General features: G+C 50.0%; 1 protein-coding gene across 13 annotated transcripts in view; it reads right to left on the bottom strand.

Annotated features, from left to right (window-relative positions):
• PLCD1 (phospholipase C delta 1) overlaps positions 1–20,698 on the bottom strand; it is a 45,478-nt gene that overhangs the window by 1,811 nt on the left and 22,969 nt on the right. For 9 of the 13 annotated variants that reach the window (XR_008477558.2, XM_078354651.1, XM_078354650.1 and 6 more), the window contains 8 exons: positions 17,156–17,320; positions 13,387–13,615; positions 1,985–2,114; positions 1,659–1,890; positions 846–1,047; positions 615–759; positions 389–538; positions 138–296 (listed from right to left, as the gene is read on the bottom strand). Coding sequence is in view for 12 of the 13 variants with exons in the window: in XM_054247211.2 (XP_054103186.2) it covers positions 138–296; positions 389–538; positions 615–759; positions 846–1,047; positions 1,659–1,890; positions 1,985–2,114; positions 13,387–13,615; positions 17,156–17,320 (1,412 nt within the window). In the remaining variant the exon portion in view is untranslated. Of the gene's footprint in view, positions 1–137; positions 297–388; positions 539–614; positions 760–845; positions 1,048–1,658; positions 1,891–1,984; positions 2,115–13,386; positions 13,616–15,310; positions 15,388–17,155; positions 17,321–20,698 lie in introns of those variants that run through there. The other 4 variants (XM_078354649.1, XM_035278510.3, XM_035278513.3 and 1 more) reach the window with 3 other exon arrangements.

The raw sequence follows: 20,698 nt of genomic DNA on the forward strand, positions 1-20,698 counted from the left end.
CCAGGTGCAGAGAGACAGAAGGAGACAGAAAGAGTGGGGCAGAGGGTCTGAGTGGCAGCCACAGAGACTGAGTCAGGGCAGACCTCCCAGGGGAGGGGGGAGGCCCGGCTGCCCCACCCCACAGCTCCCCCTCAAACCTTGGGCTTGTGCTGCACGCGGCTCCTCACTGCCTCATCCTCCATCTCGGCAGCCTCATCTTCGTCTGACACCACAGTGGCCTCAGGGCCACCCTCCCCTGCAGGGGGCAGGAGCCCTCCCAGCTTCTTTCCCTTCAGCAGGATCTTCCCCTTCAGTTGCTAGGGGTGGAGGGGCAACTGGTCAAGACACACCTGTCCTCTTGGCCAGCCTCCCCACCCTCCCCCCGGGAACCCCCCTCCCCACCATGCACCTCGGGGGAGGGCAGGCTGTTGGTGACCCCATCCAGCGGTCGGTTCAGCAGCATGGGGCCCAGGATGCCGTGCAGGTGCCGGGCCATCACGCGCTGCTGCTCCAGGGTGCAGTGGTTCTCCAGGGACAGGATGACGGGGTAGGGGGATGCCTGGAGGCCCAAGGGCACATTAGGAGGGCTGGCCACCCCTAGCAGCCCACTCCTCGCCAGCCAGGGGCACACCCACCTTGAAGGCATAGTCCCGGATGGCCCTGAGCACGTCACAGAAGAGGATCTTGGAAGTGAAAGTGTAGCCGTGATAGATGATGGGCTCCTGGTTGGGCCCATCCCAGCAGTCCAGCTCTAGGCAGCGGCAGCCTTTACACAGTGCCCTGTGGGGAGGGTGGCAGCTAGGACCCTCCAGGTCCCGTCCTGGGCCCCATGCAGACTCCCGCCCCAAGGCTCCCCTGGGCAGCACCGGATGTAGGCCTCAGTGCTGCTGGGCCCGGTGAGCTGGTCCTCCAGCAGGTAGGTGTTGTGGGAAGAGGACACCAGGTAGTGGCTGAGCGGCTGGCCCATGTCCTGGTAGACACGGCGGTGTGCAAGGCTGAAGGCACTGCCGTCGGCTGACAGTAGGTACATGAGGAAGCCGTCCTTGGTCATCTGCCGCTGCGCCTTGGCTGGGAGGGAAGAGGCCACTGCCAGTCAGAGCCAGGCTCCGGCAGGCCCTCCTGGGTGCCCACCCATCTGGATGGAGGAGCCCTCTGACCCCGCTCGCCTGCCTGGCCCGAGCCAGGCTTCCAGAGCTCTTGGAATTAGGGTAAGTCTCCGGCTCAAGACCAGACTGTGGCTACTCCAGAGTGGGGCCCTGTCTCCTCCCCCTCCCCTGTCTGCACACTCTAAGGCCCCTGAGGACAGTGTCATCTCCCCCTCTCTTGTACCCCCAGACTGGAGCTCCAGAGCAGGGCCCCATCTTCTCTGCTCTGGTATATCTCAAAGCTGGGCCCAGAAAAGGAAGCAGGAATGGCATCTGCTTTTCAGCCACGTCTCTCGTTTTCTGAAGAAGGGTCCTCGGAGCCCCCGAAGGAGGTGCCAAGAGGCAAAGGGGACCAGAGAAGGGCGGGGATGCCGGGGTCGTCTCTCATCTGCTGGCTGTCCTGGGACAGGCAAGTGCTAAGCAGGGGCGGGGGCTGGCTCAGGCCGTCCCTTCCCCCACTCCCTCCTTTCTGGCTGCAGTCTCCCCAGGGGTCTCCCAGCCCAGGCCCAGGGCGGCTGCCCTGCATGCTCTCACCAGTCTCGCTGGGCTCGTAGCACTCAATGAGGGAGAGGGCCAGCGCGGGCCCTGCCGCCTCTTCCCGCTGCTGGTGCCGCAGGAACGTCACTAACTGATCCACCGACAGAGTCTCCCCTGAGCCCGCGGCCTCGGCGAAGGTGCGGTCGATCTCCGCCCGCTGGGTCAGCATCTTGTAGAAGGCCTCGATCTCCTCGTCCTCCAGGGAGTCTGTCTGGGAGTGGTCACACTCCTGCAGAGCCAAGACAGTCGGCTGGGCTCAGAGCAGGCCTTGGGCCAGCAAGAGTCCCATGGGCAGGCAGCCCCCGCCCCCACTCCTGCCTCACCCTGAAGATCTTCCAGGCATAGCTGTCGTCCACCTGGATGTTGAGCTCCTTCAGGAAGTTCTGCAGCTCCTTGAAGCTCATCTTGTTGTCCTTGTTTTTGTCAGCTTTTCGCAAGCAGGAGTGAATCCAGCTGGGCAAGAAGTAAGGAAAGAACCCGGGAATCCTGGAACCCAACAAGGTCCCAGCCAGAGCCACAGATGGTTCCATCTGAAGCCACCTCTAGCCACAGCTCCCTGCAGCCTGACCTACGACACATCCATGTTTCAGTGGCCTCTTCAGAGGAAAACATTACATCCCATTAAGGGGTTTTTCCTATTTGCTGTTTTTTAAATCTTTTGATTTTTTTTTTTTTGAGACGGAGTCTGGCACTGTCGCCCAGGCTGGAGTGCACTGGTGTGATCTCAGCTCACTCTGACCTCCACCTCCTGGGTTCAAGCGATCCTCCTGTACCAGCTCCTGAGTAGCTGGGACCACAGATGCCCACTCATTTTTTGTATTTTTATTAGAGATGGTGTATCACCACGTTGGCCAGGCTGGTCTCGAACTCCTGACCTCAGGTGATCCACTGAGCTCAGCCTCCCAGAGTGCTGGAATTACAGGTGTGAGCCACTGCGCCAAGCCAAACCTTTCAAATTTTTAAAAACAGTTCTTTTCTCCTTAAAAAAGGGCCCACTGTAGACAATTTAGAAAATGCAGAACAGTAAACAAGCAAACAGATCCCCCATAGTCTGTCACCTTGGGATAAGTACGATTCACATTCCAAGCATATCCTTTCTCTTTTTTGTTTTTTGCGGTGAGATCTCACTTGGTCCTCCAGGTTGGAGTGCAGTGGCACCATCACAGCTCATTGCAGCCTTGACCTCTGAGGCTCAAGTGATTCTCCCACTACAGGTGTGCACCATATCACCAGGCCTGCCTTTTTTTTTTTTTTTTTGTAGAGACAGGGTCTCCCCTATGCTGCCCAGGTGGCTAGTCTCAAAGTCCTAGGCCCAAGCAATCCTCTGCTTTGGCCTCCCAAAGTGCCGGGATTACCAATGTGGGCCACTGGGGCTGCTTTCCAACATATAAAATAATAAATATCCAACACTGAGGAAATGGATCAGCCACGCGCGGTGGCTCACACCTGCAATCCTAACACTTTGGGAGGTTGAGGCAGGTGAATCACAAGGACAGAAGATTGAGCATCCTGGCCAACATGATGAAACCCTGTCTCTACTAAAAATACAAAAATTAGCTTGGCATGGTGGTGTGCCCCTGTAATCCTAGCTACTAGGGAGGCTGAGGCAGGAAAATCACCTAACCAGGGAGTTGGAGGCTGCAGTGAGCGGAGATCGTGTCACTGCACTCCAGCCTGGTGACAGAGTGAGACTCCATCTCAAAAAAAAAAAAGAAATGGATCACTAATTTATAGTGCATACACTCAGTGGAACATTGTATAGTCATTAAAGCTGTTTATGTAAATAATTATGATATGTTACACAAAAAATGGGCTACAAATGTATGACTTCCACTATTTTTGGCAGATGCATCATTAGGCAAATTAAAATGCTGAAAGGCTAGGCTTGGTGGCTCACACCTCTAGTTCTAACACTTTGAGAGGCTGACACAGGTAGACTGCTTGAGCTCAGGAGTTTGAGACCAGTCTGGGCAACATGGCAAAACCCCATCTCTACAAAAAATACAAAAATTAGCCAGGTGAGGATCCAAGATGGTGGTTTAGGAGCAGCTCAGGATTGAAGCTCCCAGTGAAAGCACAGAGGGTGAGTGGACGCAGCATTTCCAGATGGATATTTATTGCCCACAGACCAGGAGATACCCAGGTGGAGGAGCCCCACGGGTCGCCAGTGCGACCGGTGCGGCTATTTTGCCAGCGCCCCAGCGCAGTTCTCTGTACAAAGAGAACTGGTTACCCTTTTAAGCTGGCAATTGGAGCTCCAGGAAGGCAGAGTTGCCCACTCATCTGATTAAACAGGGGACAGAAACAGGGAGCCAGGCCAGGAGATTCCCGGGCAGCGCTGTTGTTTCAGCCGGCACAGTGGGTTGCCGCACAGGAAATCACACAGATCCTGGCGCCCTTTCAGCCCGCGACTGGAACACCTAGGAGAGAGTCAACCATTAAACTTAAAAAAAAAAAAAAAAAAGGGCTCTGAGGCAGGAAGCCAGGTGATCAGGCTTAGAGAGTCCCACCCCCCCATCCCACCCCACCCCACCCCACCCCCACCAAAAAAAAAAAAAAAAAAAAGCAATTGGAAACACCCTGGGTTGAGAGTTTCACAGCAAGCACAGCTGAACCTGGGATGGTCCAGCTCTGTGGGGGAGGGGCGTCCGCCATTACTGAGGCACTCCACCCCTACAGAGGTAGTCTGCCATTGCTGAGGCAGCCTGCCGTTGCCGAGGCAACCCGCCATAACAGAGTCCACCATTAAGGAGGCAGGTCACCACAGCCAAGGCAGTTCTAACCATACCCATATAAACAGGACTGCAGGGAAGTTCACACGGCAGTAGGGCAGAGCTCACAGCAGCTCAGCAACTCTGCAGGCAGACAGTTACTAGGCTGCCTCCTTGCTGGGCAGGGCAGCCCAGGAAAAAAAAAGGCAGCAGCACAACAGAAACTCATAAATAAACCCCTAACTCCCGGGGACAGATCACCTGGGGGAAAAAAGGGGGTTTATGAGTTCTGCTTCAGTAGACTTAAATGTACCTGCCCAGCAGCTCTGAACAATGGAGCTCACAGCTCAGCACTTGAGCTCCTATAAAGGATAGACTGTCTCCTTAAGCAGCTCCCTGACCCCCATATATGCAAAGAGTCACATCACAAAGGACTGATCAGACTGACATTTTGCAGGCATCAATCTGGAACAAAGATAGCAGACAAAGAAACCGGTAGCAACCCTTACTGTTCTGCAGCTGCTGCAGGTGATCCCCAGGTAAGCAGAGCCTGGAGTGGACCTCAGCAGTCCTATAGCAGAGGGGCAAGACTGTTAGAAGAAAAAATAAGAAACAGAAATAACTTCATCATCAACTGGACGTCCACTCAGAGACCCAATCTGAAAAATCAGCAACTACAAAGATGACAGGTGGATGAATCCACAAAGATGGGAAGAAACCAGCACAAAAAGGAGGAAAACACCCAAAACCAGAACACCTCTCCTCCTACAAGGGATCACAACTCCTCACCAGCAAGGGAACAATGCTAGATGGAGAATGAGTGTGATGAAATGACAGAATCAGACTTCAGAAAGTGGGTAATGAGAAACTTCTGCGAGTTAAAAGAACATGTTCTAACCCAATGCAAAGAAACTAAGAACCTTGAAAAAAGATTTGATGAAATTGCTAATGAGAATGGACAACTTAGAGAGGAATATGAGTGAATTGATGGAGCTGAAAAACACAACACAAGAACTTCGCAAAGCATGCACAAGTTTCAACAGCCGAATTGACCAAGCAGAAGAAAGGATATCAGAGGTCAAAGATCAACTTAATGAAATAAAACAAAAAGGCAAGATTAGAGGAAAAAGCATAAAAAGGAATGAACAAAGCCTCCAAGAAATATGCGACTATGTGAAAATACCTAATCTACGTTTGATAGGTATACCTGAATGTGACAAAGAGAATGAATCCAAGCTGGAAAATACTCTTCAGTATATTATCCAGGAAAACTTCCCCAATCTAGCAAGGCAGGCCAATATTCAAGTCCAGGAAATACAGAGACCACCACAAATATATTCCTCAAGAAAAGCAACCCCAAGGCACATAATCGTCAGATTCACCAGGGTTGAAATGAAGGAGAAAATGCTAAGGGCAGCCAGAGAAAAACGTTGGGTTACCAACAAAGGGAAGCCCATCAGACTCACAGCAGATCCCTCGGCAGAAACCCTACAACCCAGAAGAGAGTGGGGGCTGATATTCAACATCCTTAAAGAAAAGAACTTTCAACCTGGAATTTCATATCCAGCCAAACTAAGCTTCATAAGTGAAGGAAAAATAAAATCCTTTGCGAACAAGAAAGTATTCAGAGATTTTGTCACCACCAGGCCTGCTTTACAAGAGCTCCTGAAAGAGGCACTACACATAGAAAGGAAAATGAGTACCAGCCACTCCAAAAACATACCAAATGGTAAAGAGCATAAACAAAATGAAGAATCTGCATCAACTAATGGGCAAACAGCCAGCTAGCATCAAAATGGCAGTATCAAATTCACACATAACAATATTAACTCTAAATGTAAATGGGCTAAATGCCACAATCAAAAGACACAGACTGGCAAATTGGATAAAAACCCAAAACCCATCGGTGTGCTGTATCCAGGAAATCCATCTCACATGCAAGGATACACAAAGGCTCAAAATAAAGGGATGGAGGAAGATTTATCAAGCAAATGGAGAGCAAAAAAAAAAAAAGCAGGAGTTGCAATTCTCATCTCTGATAAAATAGACTTTAAAGCAACAAAGATCAAAAGAGACAAAGAAGAACATTACATAATGGTAAAAGGATCAATGCAACAAGAAGAGCTAACAATCCTAAATATATATGCACCCAATACAGGAGCACCCAGATATATAAGGCAAGTTCTTAATGACTTACAAAGAGACTTAGACACCCACACAATAATAGTGGGAGACTTTAACACCCCATTGTCAATATTAGATCAACCAGACAGAAAATTAACAAGGATATCCAGGACTTGAACTCAGACCTGGAACAAGCAAACCTGATAGACATTTACAGAACTCTCCATCCCAAATCCACAGAATATACATTCTTCTCAGCACCACATCACACCTCCTCTAAAACTGACCACATAATTGGAAGTAAATCACTCCTCAGCAAATGCAAAACAACTGAAATCATAACAAACAGTCTCTCAGACCACAGTGCAATCAAGTTAGAACTCAGAATTCAGAAACTAACTCAGAACCGCACAGCTTCGTGGAAACTGAACAACTGGCTCTTGAATGTTGACTGAATAAACAATGAAATGAAAGCAGAAATAAAGAAGTTCTTCGAAATCAACAAGAACGAAGAAACAACATACCAGAATCTCTGGGACACATTTAAAGCAGTCTCTAGAGGAAAATATATAGCAATATATGCCCATATGAGAAGCAAGGATAGATCCAAAATTGACACTCTAACGTAAAAATTGAAAGAGCTAGAGGAGCAAGATCAAAAAAACTCAAAACCTAGCAGACGACAAGAAATAACTAAGATCAGAACAGAACTGAAGGAGATAGAGACACGAAAAACCCTTCCAAAAATCAATAAATCCAGGAGCTGGTTTTTTGAAAAGATCAAAAAAATAGACCACTAGCCAGATTATTAAAAAAGAAAAGAGAGAATAACCAAATAGATGCAATAAAAAATGATTAAGTGGATATCACCACAGATTCCACAGAAATTCAAACCATCATCAGAGAGTCTTACAAACAAGTCTCTGCACATAAACTAGTAAACCTGGAAGAAATGAATAAATTCCTGAACACTTGCCTCCTCCCGAGCCTAAACCAGGAAGAAGTTGAAACCCTGAACAGACCAATAACAAGATCTGAAGTCGAGGCAGCAATTAAAAGCCTACCACACAAAAAAAGCCCAGGTCCAGATGGGTTCACAGCCGAACTCTACCAGACACACAAAGAGGAGCTGGTACCATTCCTTCTGAAACTATTCCAAATAATCCAAAAAGAGGGAATCCCTCCTAAATAATTTTATGAGACCAACATCATCCTGATACCAAAGCCCAGCAGAGACTCAACAAGAAAACTTCAGGCCAATATCCATGATGAACATAGACGCAAAAATCTTCAATAAAATACTGGCAAGCAGATTGCAACAGCACATCAAAAGCTTATCCATCATGATCAAGTAGGCTTCATCCCGGGGATGCAAGGCTGGTTCAATATACTCAAGTCTATAAATGTAATTCACCACATAAACAGAACCAAAGACAAAAACAACATGATTATCTCAATTGACGCAGAGAAGGCCTTTGACAAAATTAAACAGCCCTTTATGCTAAAAACCCTCAATAAACTCGGTATTGATGGAACGTATCTCAAAATAATAAAAGCTATTTACGACAAACCAACAGTCAATATCATACTAAATGGGTAGAAACTGGAAGCATTCCCTTTGAAATCTGGCACTAGACAAGGATGCCCTCTTTTACCACTCCTATTCAATATAGTACTGTAAATTCTAGCCAGAGCAATCAGGCAAGTAAAAGAAATAAAGGGTATTCAAATAGGAAAGGAGGAAGCCAAATTGTCTCTATTTGCAGACATGATTGTACATCTAGAAGATCCCATTGTCTCAGCCCAAAATCTCCTGAAACTGATAAGCAACTTCAGCAAGGTCTCAGGATACAAAATCAATGTGCAAAAATCACAAGCATTCCTATACACCAATAACAGACTTAAATAGAGCCAAATCAAGAATGAACTACCTTTCACAATTGCTACAAAAAGAATAAAATACCTAGGAATACAACTAACAAGGAATGTAAAGGACCTCTTCAAGGAGAACTACAAACCACCGCTCAACGAAATAAGAGAGGACACAAACAGATGGAGAAACATTCCATGTTCATGGTTAGGAAGAATCAATATTGTGAAAATGGCCATACTGCCCAAAGTAATTTATAGATTCAATGCTATCCCCATCAAGCTACCAATGACCTTCTTCACAGAACTGGAAAAAACCACCTTAAACTTCCTATGGAACTAAAAGAGAGCCCGCATAGCCAAGTCAATTCTAAGCAAAAAGAACACAGCAGGAGGCATCACACTAATGGACTTCAAACTATACTACATGGCTACAGTAATCAAAACAGCATGGTACTGGTACCAAAACAGAGATATAGACCAATGGAACAGAAGAGGCCTCAGAAATAACACCACACATATATAGCCATCTGATCTTTGACAAACCTGACAAAAACAAGCAATGGGGAAAGGATTCCCTGTTTAATAAATGGTGTTGAAAAAACTGGCTAGCTATATGCAGAAAGCAGAAACTGGACCCCTTCCTGACACCTTACACTAGAATTAACTCCAGATGGATCAAAGACTTAAACATAAGACCTAATACTATAAAAATCCTAGAAGAAAATCTAGGCAAAACCATTCAGGACATAGAAGTAGGCAAGGACTTCATGACCAAAACACCAAAAGCATTGGCAACAAAAGCCAAAATAGACAAATGGGACCTAATCAAACTCCACAGCTTCTGCACAGCAAAAGAAACAGTCATTAGAGTGAATCGGCAACCAACAGAATGGGAAAAAAATTTTTGCAGTTTATCCATTGGACAAAGGGCTGATATCCAGAATTTACAAAGAGCTAAAACAGATTTTCAAGAGCAAAACAAACAAGCCCATTCTAAATTGGGCAAAGGATATGAACAGACACTTTACAAAAGAAGACATACATGAGGCCAACAAACATATGAAAAAATGCTCATCATCACTGGTCATTAGAGAGATGCAAATCAAAACCACATTGAGATACCATCTCACGCCAGTTAGAATGGCGATCATTAAAAAATCTGGAGACAACAGATGCTGGAGAGGATGTGGAGAAAAAGGAACACTTTTACACTGTTGGTGGGAGTGTAAATTAGTTCAACCATTGTGGAAGACAGTGTGGCGATTCCTCAAGGCCTTAGAAATAGAAATTCCATTTGACCCAGCAATCCCATTACTGGGTATATATCCAAAGGACTATAAATCGTTCTACTATAAGGACACATGCACATGAATGTTCACTGCAGCACTGTTTACAATAGCAAAGACCTGGAACCAACCCAAATGCCCATCGATGATAGACTGGACTGGGAAAATGTGGCACATATACACCATGGAATATTATGCAGCCATCAAAACGATGAGTTCGTGTCCTTTGTAGGGACATGGATGAACCTGGAGACCATCATTCTCCGCAAAGTGACACAAGAACAAAAAATGAAACACCGCATATTCTCATTCATAGGTGGGTGTTGAACAATGAGAACACATGGACACAGGGAGGGGAGCACTACACACTGGGGTCTGTTGGGGGGAATAAGGGCGGGACAGCGGGGGGTGGGGAGTTGGGGAGAGATAGCATGGGGAGAAATGCCAGATATAGGTGAAGGGGAGGAAGGCAGCAAATCACACTGCCACGTGTGTACCTATGCAACTATCTTGCATGTTCTTCACATGTACCCCAAAACCTAAAATGCAATTAAAAAAAAAATTAGCGAGGCATAGTAGCATGCACCTGTAGTTGCAGCTACTCAGGAGACTGAGGAGGGAAGATTGTTTGAGGCTGCAGTGAGCCGTAATCATGCCACTATACTCAAGCCTGGGCAAGAGAGCAAGACCCTGTCTCAAAAAAACACACAAATAAATTGCAGAAAAAATATTAGAAGGAAAATGCAAATATCAGAAGCTTCTGGAAGAGGTGGACTTTTATAACTTCATTGCAATGTATATATGTTTTCCAAATTTTATACATATGGATATATAAGTGGAAAAGAATAATTATGACAGAAAGCCAGGTGAAAAAAAAATCAAGTTCAGAATGGTCGAGCCAAGCACAAGATTCGTGTGCTAAAGGCTATTCAGCAGGTGGAATGGCTCTATTATCTTAAGGTCTGGGCAGCGGGACCCTGCAGAGGGCATGAGACTGTCCAAGGTCAACACTCTGCCAAAGGTGTGGCTATGACAAAAATGAGCTTTTTAAAAAGCTCACAATAAGGCAGATGTGGCATTGAGAAGTAACACTCAAAAGTCTTTCACATGCTCAAAAACACACAGAAAAGGAAATTCACAGGGCTCCAAATGGGTCCCCTAAGGAGTGGATATACACCAGAATTGAAAAATTTGAAAGTGAAATTAAGAAAACAATTCCATTTACAGGAGCAGCAAAGTGAATAAAATGCTTTTAAAGAAATTGTTTAAGTATGAAACCTGGAAAACCATAAGGCACTGTTGAAAAAGAACGAAGATGAATGGAAAGACACTGCGTGCTCACGGGTCAGAAACGTGCCGTCATGAAACTGGAAAGACGCTCCAAATTGATCTCCACATCCAGTACAGTCCCTACCAAAACTCTGCTGGCTTCTTTGCAGAAATTGACAAGCTAATCCTAAAATTCATATAGAAATTCAAGGGACCCAGAATAGCTAAAGCAATATTGGAAAAAACAAAAAACAAAAAAACAAATTTCGAGAACTCACACTTCCTGATTTCAAAATTACTACAAAGTTACAGAAACCGAAACATGTGGTAGTGGTGAACAGACATACAGACCCCAGAGTAAAACTAAGAATTCAGGCCAAGCGCAGGGGCTCCCTGCTGGAACCCCAGCCCTGCGGATTAGGCAACGCCTTCCTGGCTATGATGCCAAAACACAACATTAAAGAAGTATATGAATTATGCTTCATCAAAATAAAAAAATTTTGTGCTTCAAAGAATATCAAGAGGCTGGTCTGAGTGCAGGATGTTTACAACTAATCGTTCACAATTGGCTCCAGATTTCTTTGTTGCTTCTTCACTCTCACTGTTTCGCTTTTCTAGCCTAAAAAAAGACCCATCAAGGAGGAGACGCCGCACAGAACGGACAAATTATTTGCAAGCATAAATCTCATAAAAGACTTGTATCTAGAATATATAAAGAGCTCTTACAACTCAATAATAAAAAGACAAATGATCCAAAAAAATGGGCAAAGGACCTGAATAGATATTTCTCCAAAGAAGATACATACACGTACATGAAAAAAATGCTCAATATCATTAATCATTAGGGAAGTGCAAATCAAAATCACAATAAGATACCACTTCATACCCACAAGGGTGTCTATAATCAAAAGGACAGATGTCATGTCGTCAAGGACATAGAAAACTGAAACCCTCATTGACTGCTAGTGGGAGTGTAAATTGGTGTAGCCTGTTGGGAAAACAGTTTGGCAGTTTCTCAAAAGGTTAAACATAGTTACCATGTGACCCAGCAGTTCTACTCCAAGAGAAATGAAAACACATATACACACCAAAACTTACACAGGAAGGTTAATACCAGCATTCTTCATCGAAGCCCAAAAGCGGAAGCAATCTAAATGTCCACCACCTGGTGAGGCGATAAGTAAAACGTGGGCTGTCCCAGACTATTACTGGACAATTCGAAGGAATGAAGAAGTGACAGGCTGGGACACGAATGAACACATAAACGTCATGCTAAATGAAAGAAGCCAGTCACAGAAGACTGTGATTCCGTTTCTGTGACATGCCCAGAGCAGGCAAGGGTCCAGAGGCAGGAAATAGACAAGCCAGATGGCTGGGGCTGGGGGTCGAGGTGAGGTGGGGAGGGACTGCTAGGGGTACAGGGTTTCTTTCTGGGGTGATGGAAATGCACGAAAACTGATTGCAGTGATGGCTGCCCGACTCTGAATATACTAAAAAGCCCTGAATTTAAAGGTTCCACACTTTAAATGGGTTAATCATAGGGTATGTGAATTCTACCTCAATAAAGCTCCCATAAAAAACGAAGCGAGCTGGCTCCACCCTAATCTGTCCATGCCAGAAGCCTGACCATGCTGGATCACATGCCAGGGTGCCACTGTGTAACTAAAGGTTGAAGTTAATTTGTTTTAAGCCCACAGGCTGGCCTACACACCAGACCCGGGGTACCTGATCACTCCCCAAAGAATGGTACAGGAAGGCACCATGGCCTCCCAACTCCCAGAGGGAAATCGTGTAGTAACTCCAGAAAACATGATTAAGGCGGGGGGGGGGGGGGGTGATAAAAAAATGATTAAAATCCCAAGACTGGTCTCCCATTGCAGCAGGCTGCTCTGTCAGGCTCCCCAGACTCCCAACTCCATGCTGGGGACAGAGGGGGACACAGGGTGTATCAGAGAGCAGCAGAGCTGTTGGCACCAGGGTCAGACTAGACCAAAGAGGGCTTCGTGCACCGTCCCCGCTTCCCCACCAAACTGCATACCCCTCGCCAATCCGCCAAAATTTCTATGTTGGAGCTCTGACTCCCAGTGTGATGCTATCTGGAGGTGAGGCTTTGGATAATTTGGTTTAGATGAGTTCATGAGGGTGAGGCCGTCGCGATAGGATTAGAGCCCTTACAAGAAGAGACGGCAGAGAACCTGCTCTCTCTCTGTGTCCCCCCACCGTGCAAGGACACACCAAGAAGACGCTCAGAAAGGAGACAGCCCTCAGCAGGCTCCGACCACGCTGGCACCCTGACCTTGGACTTTCAGCCTCCACACCGTGAGAAAATTGATTTCTGTTGTTTAAGCCACCAGTTGATGGTATTTTGTTACGGCAGCCCAAAGTAACCAAACCGCCTTCCTACCCAGGTTGCCTTGGGATAACCACAAGCCAGGCCTGGACCCGCTGCCACCAGAAGGATACTGCTGCAGCTTCTGCCGCTGGTCCATGGAGCCCGAGTGGTGGATGATCTTGCGCAGCCCCAGCACCCAGTGCTGGGCGTCCGCTGGTGATGGCGCGATGAGGTCTAGTGTATTGCGCTGGTCCTTGAAGACAATGGAGAAGCAGCGGTCCTCGGGCACGTCACGGGCGAACTTCTCCAGACCCTCTGTGCGGTGCCCCATTCGCACCTCCTGAATGTCCTCGATGGAGACTGCGAGGGTGGAACGGTGGAGGAGAGAGAGAACGCTGTGAGGTCAATCCCTGACCCTGACATGACCAAGGCCACCGTGGAAAGGGTTACAGCTGGGAGACACAGAGCCAGGGCCAGAGCTCAGGCCTTGAGTCCAGAGGGACGGGAGAGGGCAGGAGGTCAGACAACGGGGGACAAATAGGGGAGAGGAAGACAGAAACTGGGGGAGGCAGAGCATGAGACACAGGGAGAGACAGAGAGTAAGAGACAGACAGATTTTAGGGTGGAAAGGGCACCTGGGACCCCAGGCCTGCTGTCTTGGTGATGGGGGGTACAGGGCCCCAGGGAGAGGGCTGGGGCAGGGCAGGGCTCGAGAGATGCAGAGATCACTCTGGAGTGTGGGGCCCATGACAGGGAAGGCCACACACCCTTCTGACTGCACTGGACTTTGGGTCTGTCCTGCCCCCACAAAGCCACAGAGCCACCAGGACCCCCTTCCAAACATTCAAGAGACTGTGACCACCCTGAGTTAGCCCCTGCCCTGGGGTCTATGGGCAGAGGGCCAAAGATAGAGGGAGAAGCCCTGCCTGGGAGGGAGACAGGGTCCTGCCCTGTGTGCAGCTGTGTGTGTCCTGACTTCAGGGAGCCCCTTAGCAGCGGGTACAGGAAGCTTCTGCCTTCCCCAGCCCCAAGAGGCAAACGGGAGGGTGCCCTGCAGGGCTCTGAAAGAGTACATCGTTCTGCCCTTAGGAGCCAAGGGGGGGGCCCTCTCCTCACAACCCAGCCTTCAAGCTTCAGGAAGATGCCAGGCCCCGCCTATCACTTCCAATGTGCCCTTCGTGGCCTGCCCAGGAGCCAGTACCTCCAGCCGGGCTCATGCTGTGGCATCCAGCAGCAGGACCAGGCTCTGCCCCTGCCATACCCCCTCCTGCCCATCCTCATCCATCTGTTCTGGCTCCTGGACAGTTCTAGCTCAAATCCACCTGTCCCTCCCTGTGCCCACCCACCCTGAGTGCCCAGGGGCCTCCTAGCCACCTGCAGGGCCCACATGCATGTGTCGCATGTGCCAGCCTGGGCCAGAGTGGGACACATGAGCCAGGGCCATCTGGAGGACAGAGAACAGCACTGCTTAATCCCCCTGCTTGCAGCCCCTGGTGACCCACATGGCCCCACACAGGGTACAGCTGCAGCTGCCCGGGTCAGAAATAAAAACAGGAAGCCTGAGCCATGGAACCCCCCATGCCAGCGCTCTCACCCGCACCAGAGAGAAAGTCCAGATGCCTTCACTGCTGATAACACTTTGGCCTCTGGGAACCAGAGTTATGGGGGTGGGTAGCAGTGGCAGGATTGGGGGACCCTTAAAAGGCAGGCAGCAGAGCCAAAAAAAAAAAAAGGGCAGAAGGGGAGGCTATTCCAGGCCTCCCTCACCTGGCCTCTGTTTCCCGGAGGGTAAAGAGCAATTGAAGACACTGGTCTCACTGCTCACCCAGAGAAGGGAGGCAGCCAACAAGGCAGGCTCAGCACGAGGCCCCGGCCCCGGCTCAGCATCTCAGGCATCTGACGGGCAGAAAGGCCCTTAAGGCCTTGCTCTGCACCTGTGCACACCTGGCCCCTGCAGCCCCTCAGCCGCCTCCTCACCCCGCACCTGCCCCTGCAGCCCCTCAGCCTCCTCCTCACCCCACACCTGGTCCTGCAGCCCCTCAGCCGCCTCCTCACCCTGCACCTTGGCTCACACTGCCCATCTGCTCACAGCCGTCCAGCACAAGGGCCTCCTCTTGCCAGCCGAAACATTCCTGCAGGAAAGGCCTGGGTCTCCCACTCCTCTATCTCCCCCTCACGCTTCCTAAGAGCTAGGCGCGCACTGGGAGCCATGCATACGTATGGGTACGTAGGTGGGCTCCCAGGCACCCCCAGGGCTCAGAGTGTAAGATCCACGTTCTCACTGTGCCCCGCCCACCAGCATCTAACAGGAAACCCCATATCAGGGCAGGAGGCCCATGAAGGAGCCCGTTTGGCGCCACAGACAGAGAAAAGTCAGGCGGTCACTCCTGTACTGTGTGGCAGCCAGTGGAGCTGGGGTTCCATGTGCTGTTCTCAGAATGTTCTAGAGCCCCGACCCCTCAGACCCTGCCCTGCTCAGAAACCTTCCATAGCTCACAGCCCCAAGGACCCAGCCGGCTCTCTGCACCTGACCCTGCTCTCGTCCTGACTTTCCTTCCGCCCCTGCACAGGCCACAGGCTGGTAGACCATACCTTCTCAGGGTCCTGTCCAGTGGCCTGAGGCCTGGCAGACCCTTCCCAGGTGAAAGGCACCCTCCTGGGGCACCCTTGGTAGGTGGATCCGCCCTCCTCCTACCTTCCCTCATCACCCATGTCCAGTCTCGCTCCCCATAGACCTGCCCCCGTCTCCCCACCCACACCCCAGCCAAGGGCGGGCCAATGGACAAGGGGTCTCCAGGAGTCCCGACTGTGTGAAACCCAAGTGGCAGTGATCTACATGCGCTGTCCAATTGGGTAACCACTAACCACCTGGGGCCATTTAAATATAAATTAGTTACAATTAAATAAGATTAAGAATTCAATTCAGCCTGCCTGCCTGCCTGCCTGCCTGCTTCCCTTCCTCCTTAAAAAAAAAAAAAAAAAAAGAGTTCAGTTCAGCAGTCACACTAGCCACATTTCAAGGTCTCAATAGTCACAAGTGGCTGGTGGCTCCCCGCTGGACAGTCCACATACACAGCATCTCCATCCCTGTTCATCCGCACAGCATCGGTCTAAAATGTCCCCACCAAGTAAAGGTGCAGAGGGAGACATCTCATTTTACAGGATCTTTAGGGAATTCTCTCCCTTAAAGGGCAGAAGTGAGCAGAACCTTCTCCCTGAGGCCTTGCAGGAGGCTCTCTCCAATTGTGGTCTGAGAACTTGGGTTCCTCAGCCTTTTTAGAAGCTTCCAGAAAGCGCTCAGATGCACAAGGGCTCCCCAACAGTGGCCTCTGTGTGTCCCAGTCCTGCTCTGCCCTAACACCTGTCCTGTGGCTCCAGTCCCGGGGAGGAGCTGCCTCCTGCAGCCCCACCTCCCACCTTGGCCACTCAAACCCAGAAGTACCTTATCTGCCTGGACCTTGGGCCTGGCTTTTGCTTTCACCACACCTGGAGTCCTAATCCGCCCAATTTCTCTCCTTCTCACAAATGCATGGGTGGAGGCCTGTGAGTACAGGCAACGCCGTCCAGCTCCCTCCCTGCTTCTGAGCCTGGCTGTCCTATCTGTGGTCATGGTTAAGTGTCCCCATCCCTCAAAAGCTGTGATCCTCGTTCCATGACTGCCCTCTCCAACCCAGACTAGGCTTCAATTTCCCGACAGGTAATTTAACTGGCTCTGCTCCCCGACCACAGCCAGCCTCAGTTTCCCCATTGCTCGCCCTGGTTGTATAAATGAGCTATGCCCCACCAGGCCAGCCTCAGTTTCCCCATCTGTGGTTTTGATCTGTGACTGACCTCCAGACTTGCCTGGCCCTGGCCAGATTCCGCACTCTGCCCCCTCCCCTGTGACGCCAGGGTACTCACACAGCTGGGACTCTGGGGTCCGCATAACCTTGCGGGACTCCTGCCAGATGGTTTTGCAGTCCTCCTGCAACTTGTAGAAGCGCTCTCTCCGCCATGAGCTGGACTTCACCTTCAGCAGCTGGCTGCCCTTCAGCAGGGCCTGCAGATCCTTGTCATCCTGCAGGCCTGGGGATCAACGCCGGTAAGATGCCACCTTCTCCACTAGTTTCCCTTGCCCTAGACCTCACACTGGCGGTGCCCACCTCTGGACCCTCTCAGAGCCCACTTTTCACCAGCCTCATCCTCAGCTCTGTTTACTCGTTCCTCCTCCACCCAAGCTCCAACCTGCTCCCAGAGCCCACTCTCCTCCAGGAAGTCATCCCTGATTGCCAGCTAAGGTGACCATGCAAACAGGCTGCCTGCCCACCCATGGCAGTAAGGCCATGCTTACTGCCACCCACAGCTGAATGAACAAAAGGCAGGGAGCTAATTCAAGAACCCCTGGTTCCTAGAGGACCAGGCCCCTAAGAAATGTTCTGAAAGATGGTTTTGAAAGATTAGGTGAGCCCTCCTGGTCACACTTAGGGGTCTGAGTGAAGTGAGGGAAGCTGGGATCAAAAGACTAGGCAAAGCAAGAAGACAAAAGGGGGATAGACACAGATGGAAACGGATCCCAGAGTGTCATGGAGCCAAACAACGTCCCAACTCCAACAGCTCCAGAATCATTTGTGCCCAGGTCCCCATGCCTTCCTGACCAGCTGTGTCACCTGGGTGAGGACTTCATGCTGCTGGGCCTCCGCTTTCCTGTGTATGAAATGGAGATTGTCACAGCGGCCATCTCAGAGGGAAGTTCTGGGTTCAATGAGATGGTGCCTGGATCTGTGCAGGCCCTGAGTTCATTGCAGTTGGGGTTCTTGGTGTCAACACTGTGGCTGCTGTGGGACCCTTGTGCCCATCTCTGCCACCCTCACCCTTGCTGTCACCCCACCTCTGACTTGAGCCCACATGAGTGGATCTCTGATCCTTGCTCCAAGAAGAGACAGGTGAGTCCACTGCAGCCTGTGTTTGGCCTGCTGGGATGGCCCTGTCCCTGGCTGCCCCAGCCCCAGAGTTCCCAGGGTCTGGGGCCCCTCAGGATACAGCAGCTTTAAGGCACAGCACACCCCTTTCAGAAGCTGAGCAGGGCCTGGCCCAGAGCCCAGAGAGGACCCTGGTTGCTTGCCCCAGTCCTGCCCAACTCTTGCTGCTCTCAGAGGTGTGGGCTCCCAAAGATGTGATGCCCTCAGACAGGAGGCACCAAAAGGACGCCAGAGCCTTCACCATCCAGCAGGTCCTGCCAACTGATAAGAGTTGATAAAGGTGCCCTCACCCTTAGTAACCCATGGGTGCATTTATAGAAACATCTATAAGGGCATATGTATATAGTGATGGATCTATAATGGGTATATCATCCTAGCCACGGATATAGACCAGCAGCCAGCTCTATTGAGAGCCAATCAGCCACTTCACTTCTCTCCCCAGAATGGCGTGGGCCATCAGCAATCTCTGTCCTGCTGCTGCAGCAGAGCGGCAGCCTCAGGGGCTTCCAGGGTCTAGTCTGAGGGGCATGGGCCCACGTCTATGCGGGGAAGCCCTCACAGAGCCATAGGCCTTTTCTGTTCTGAGCCCATATCCCTGTCAGCAGATGGCCTCTCCCATTTCATCCATACCCCTCCCCCAGCGAGCCTGCCCCCATATCTTCAGGGCCTGCAGAACCCTCTGGACACTTCCTCAGGCTTCACTCACTCACACACTCTCTAACCTTCCCCAGTCTTCTGCTTCCGGGCAGGGCAGAGGCCAGTGCTAACATCCATACCCTATGGCTTTAGGTAACTCCCTTTCCTCTCTCTGCTTTTGTTCCCCCATCAGCACTGGGCTAAGAACAGCAAGGGGGAGGCATCCCCGGACCTCCTCGGGGGTGACAGTCTGATGTGGCCTTTCCCCAGATCTGTCCTTCATCCCAGATCTGTCCACCCATTTGAAGAGCTGTTCTGCCTTAGTGTGAACAGCTCCTTCTTAGCCTAAGGGGAGTCCCAGCGGAAAAGAAGGGGGCTCCAACAGAATATTCCCAACTACTGGCTGTGTCTGAGGGCCCTGGGACCAGAGGAGGGACAGGGAATTCCCAGGCTGCCAGAGGACAGGGCCACCTCTGGCCTCCACTGGGGAATTCCACTATCCCTTCTAAGGCTGATGTCCTTCTAAAGCTGGGAGGGACATCTCCTCACCCTCTGCCAGCACCTGCTGCACAAGCTGGGCACACTTCAGGGCAAGCCACTGCCAACAGCATGGATGGGGATGGAGTCGGGAGCCAGGAAGTAGAAGTTGAGCCCCACCCTCCTGTTCTGGAAAACACCATGAAGAGATGACATGCTCATCCTGTCCTGGAGCCAGGCTGTTTCCCTGTCTACAGTCAGGCAGAGATAAACCCCCAGCTGCCAGCAATGCCTTCTAGAAGGTGGACATCAGTTCCAGGGCGATAATTCCAGAAAGGTGACAGCCACAGCCTTCTGGATCACCAGGAAACCTGGGCAGGTGCCCTCATCTTTTAGCCTCAGTTGGGGCCCTTCTGTTTCTGAAGCTTGTAGACTGTCTGCTCCATCACCCTTGTTCCCTTAGCACCCAGAAAGTCTGTGGAACCTCCTCACCCAGCTCCACTCAATCCAGTCACAGTATTAGGTAGGTGCAAAAGTAATTGCGTTTTTTGCTATTACTTTCAATAGCAAAAACTGAGATAACTTTTGCACCAACCTAATAGCTTCTCCTCCTGTGGGACGGTGGTGGTGAGGGGCCTTTGAGCTCAGCCTGGGTTGACCTTGCAGCCTGCCCAGGCTAGTTGTGCACAGTGAGATGGTGGTGTGCTGGGGCACATAGGGTGCTGCAGGTGCTAGTGGGAAGCTGAGGGAGGTGCCAGGATGCATAATGAAGACACACTGCGCCTGGGACCCACAGCGGTACACAGCTACACAGATATGGCCACACAACTACACAGTCACAGCCTAGACCACCACACACACAACCTCAGAGAGACAATGAGCCACGCACAGTGACACACTACCTCTCTCTGCTTTTGTTCCCCCATCAGCACTGGGCTAAGAAGAGTAAGGGTTACTGTCAAAATTACACACTGTCGCAGGGAGTTGCACAGTGTCACACTTAGTCATGACTAGGCACACAATATATAGTGCCAGCACATGATGATGATGATGATAGAGGCTTCCGTAATAGTAGTCAATATTTAAATAAGATACTGTTCTTAGCACATGTACTTAATTCTCTCAATAACCAAGGAAGGCACTGTCATTATTCCCATTTTACAAAAGCGGAAACTGAGGCTCAAGGAAGCTGCATGGTGGAGTCAGGACTCAGAAGCAGGTAGCCTACCCACAGGGTCAGCGCTATGAAACTTCACGCAGCCACCATGCAGGCACATACTGCCACAGAGTAAAAACATCAGAAAATCCATATAACACACACACCTTGATGGAATGACAGAACCACTCCGTCACCCTGGGCCACCCACTGTCA

Source organism: Callithrix jacchus, chromosome 17 (genome assembly GCF_049354715.1).
Source record: "Callithrix jacchus isolate 240 chromosome 17, calJac240_pri, whole genome shotgun sequence".
Classification (NCBI taxonomy): domain Eukaryota; kingdom Metazoa; phylum Chordata; class Mammalia; order Primates; family Cebidae; genus Callithrix; species Callithrix jacchus.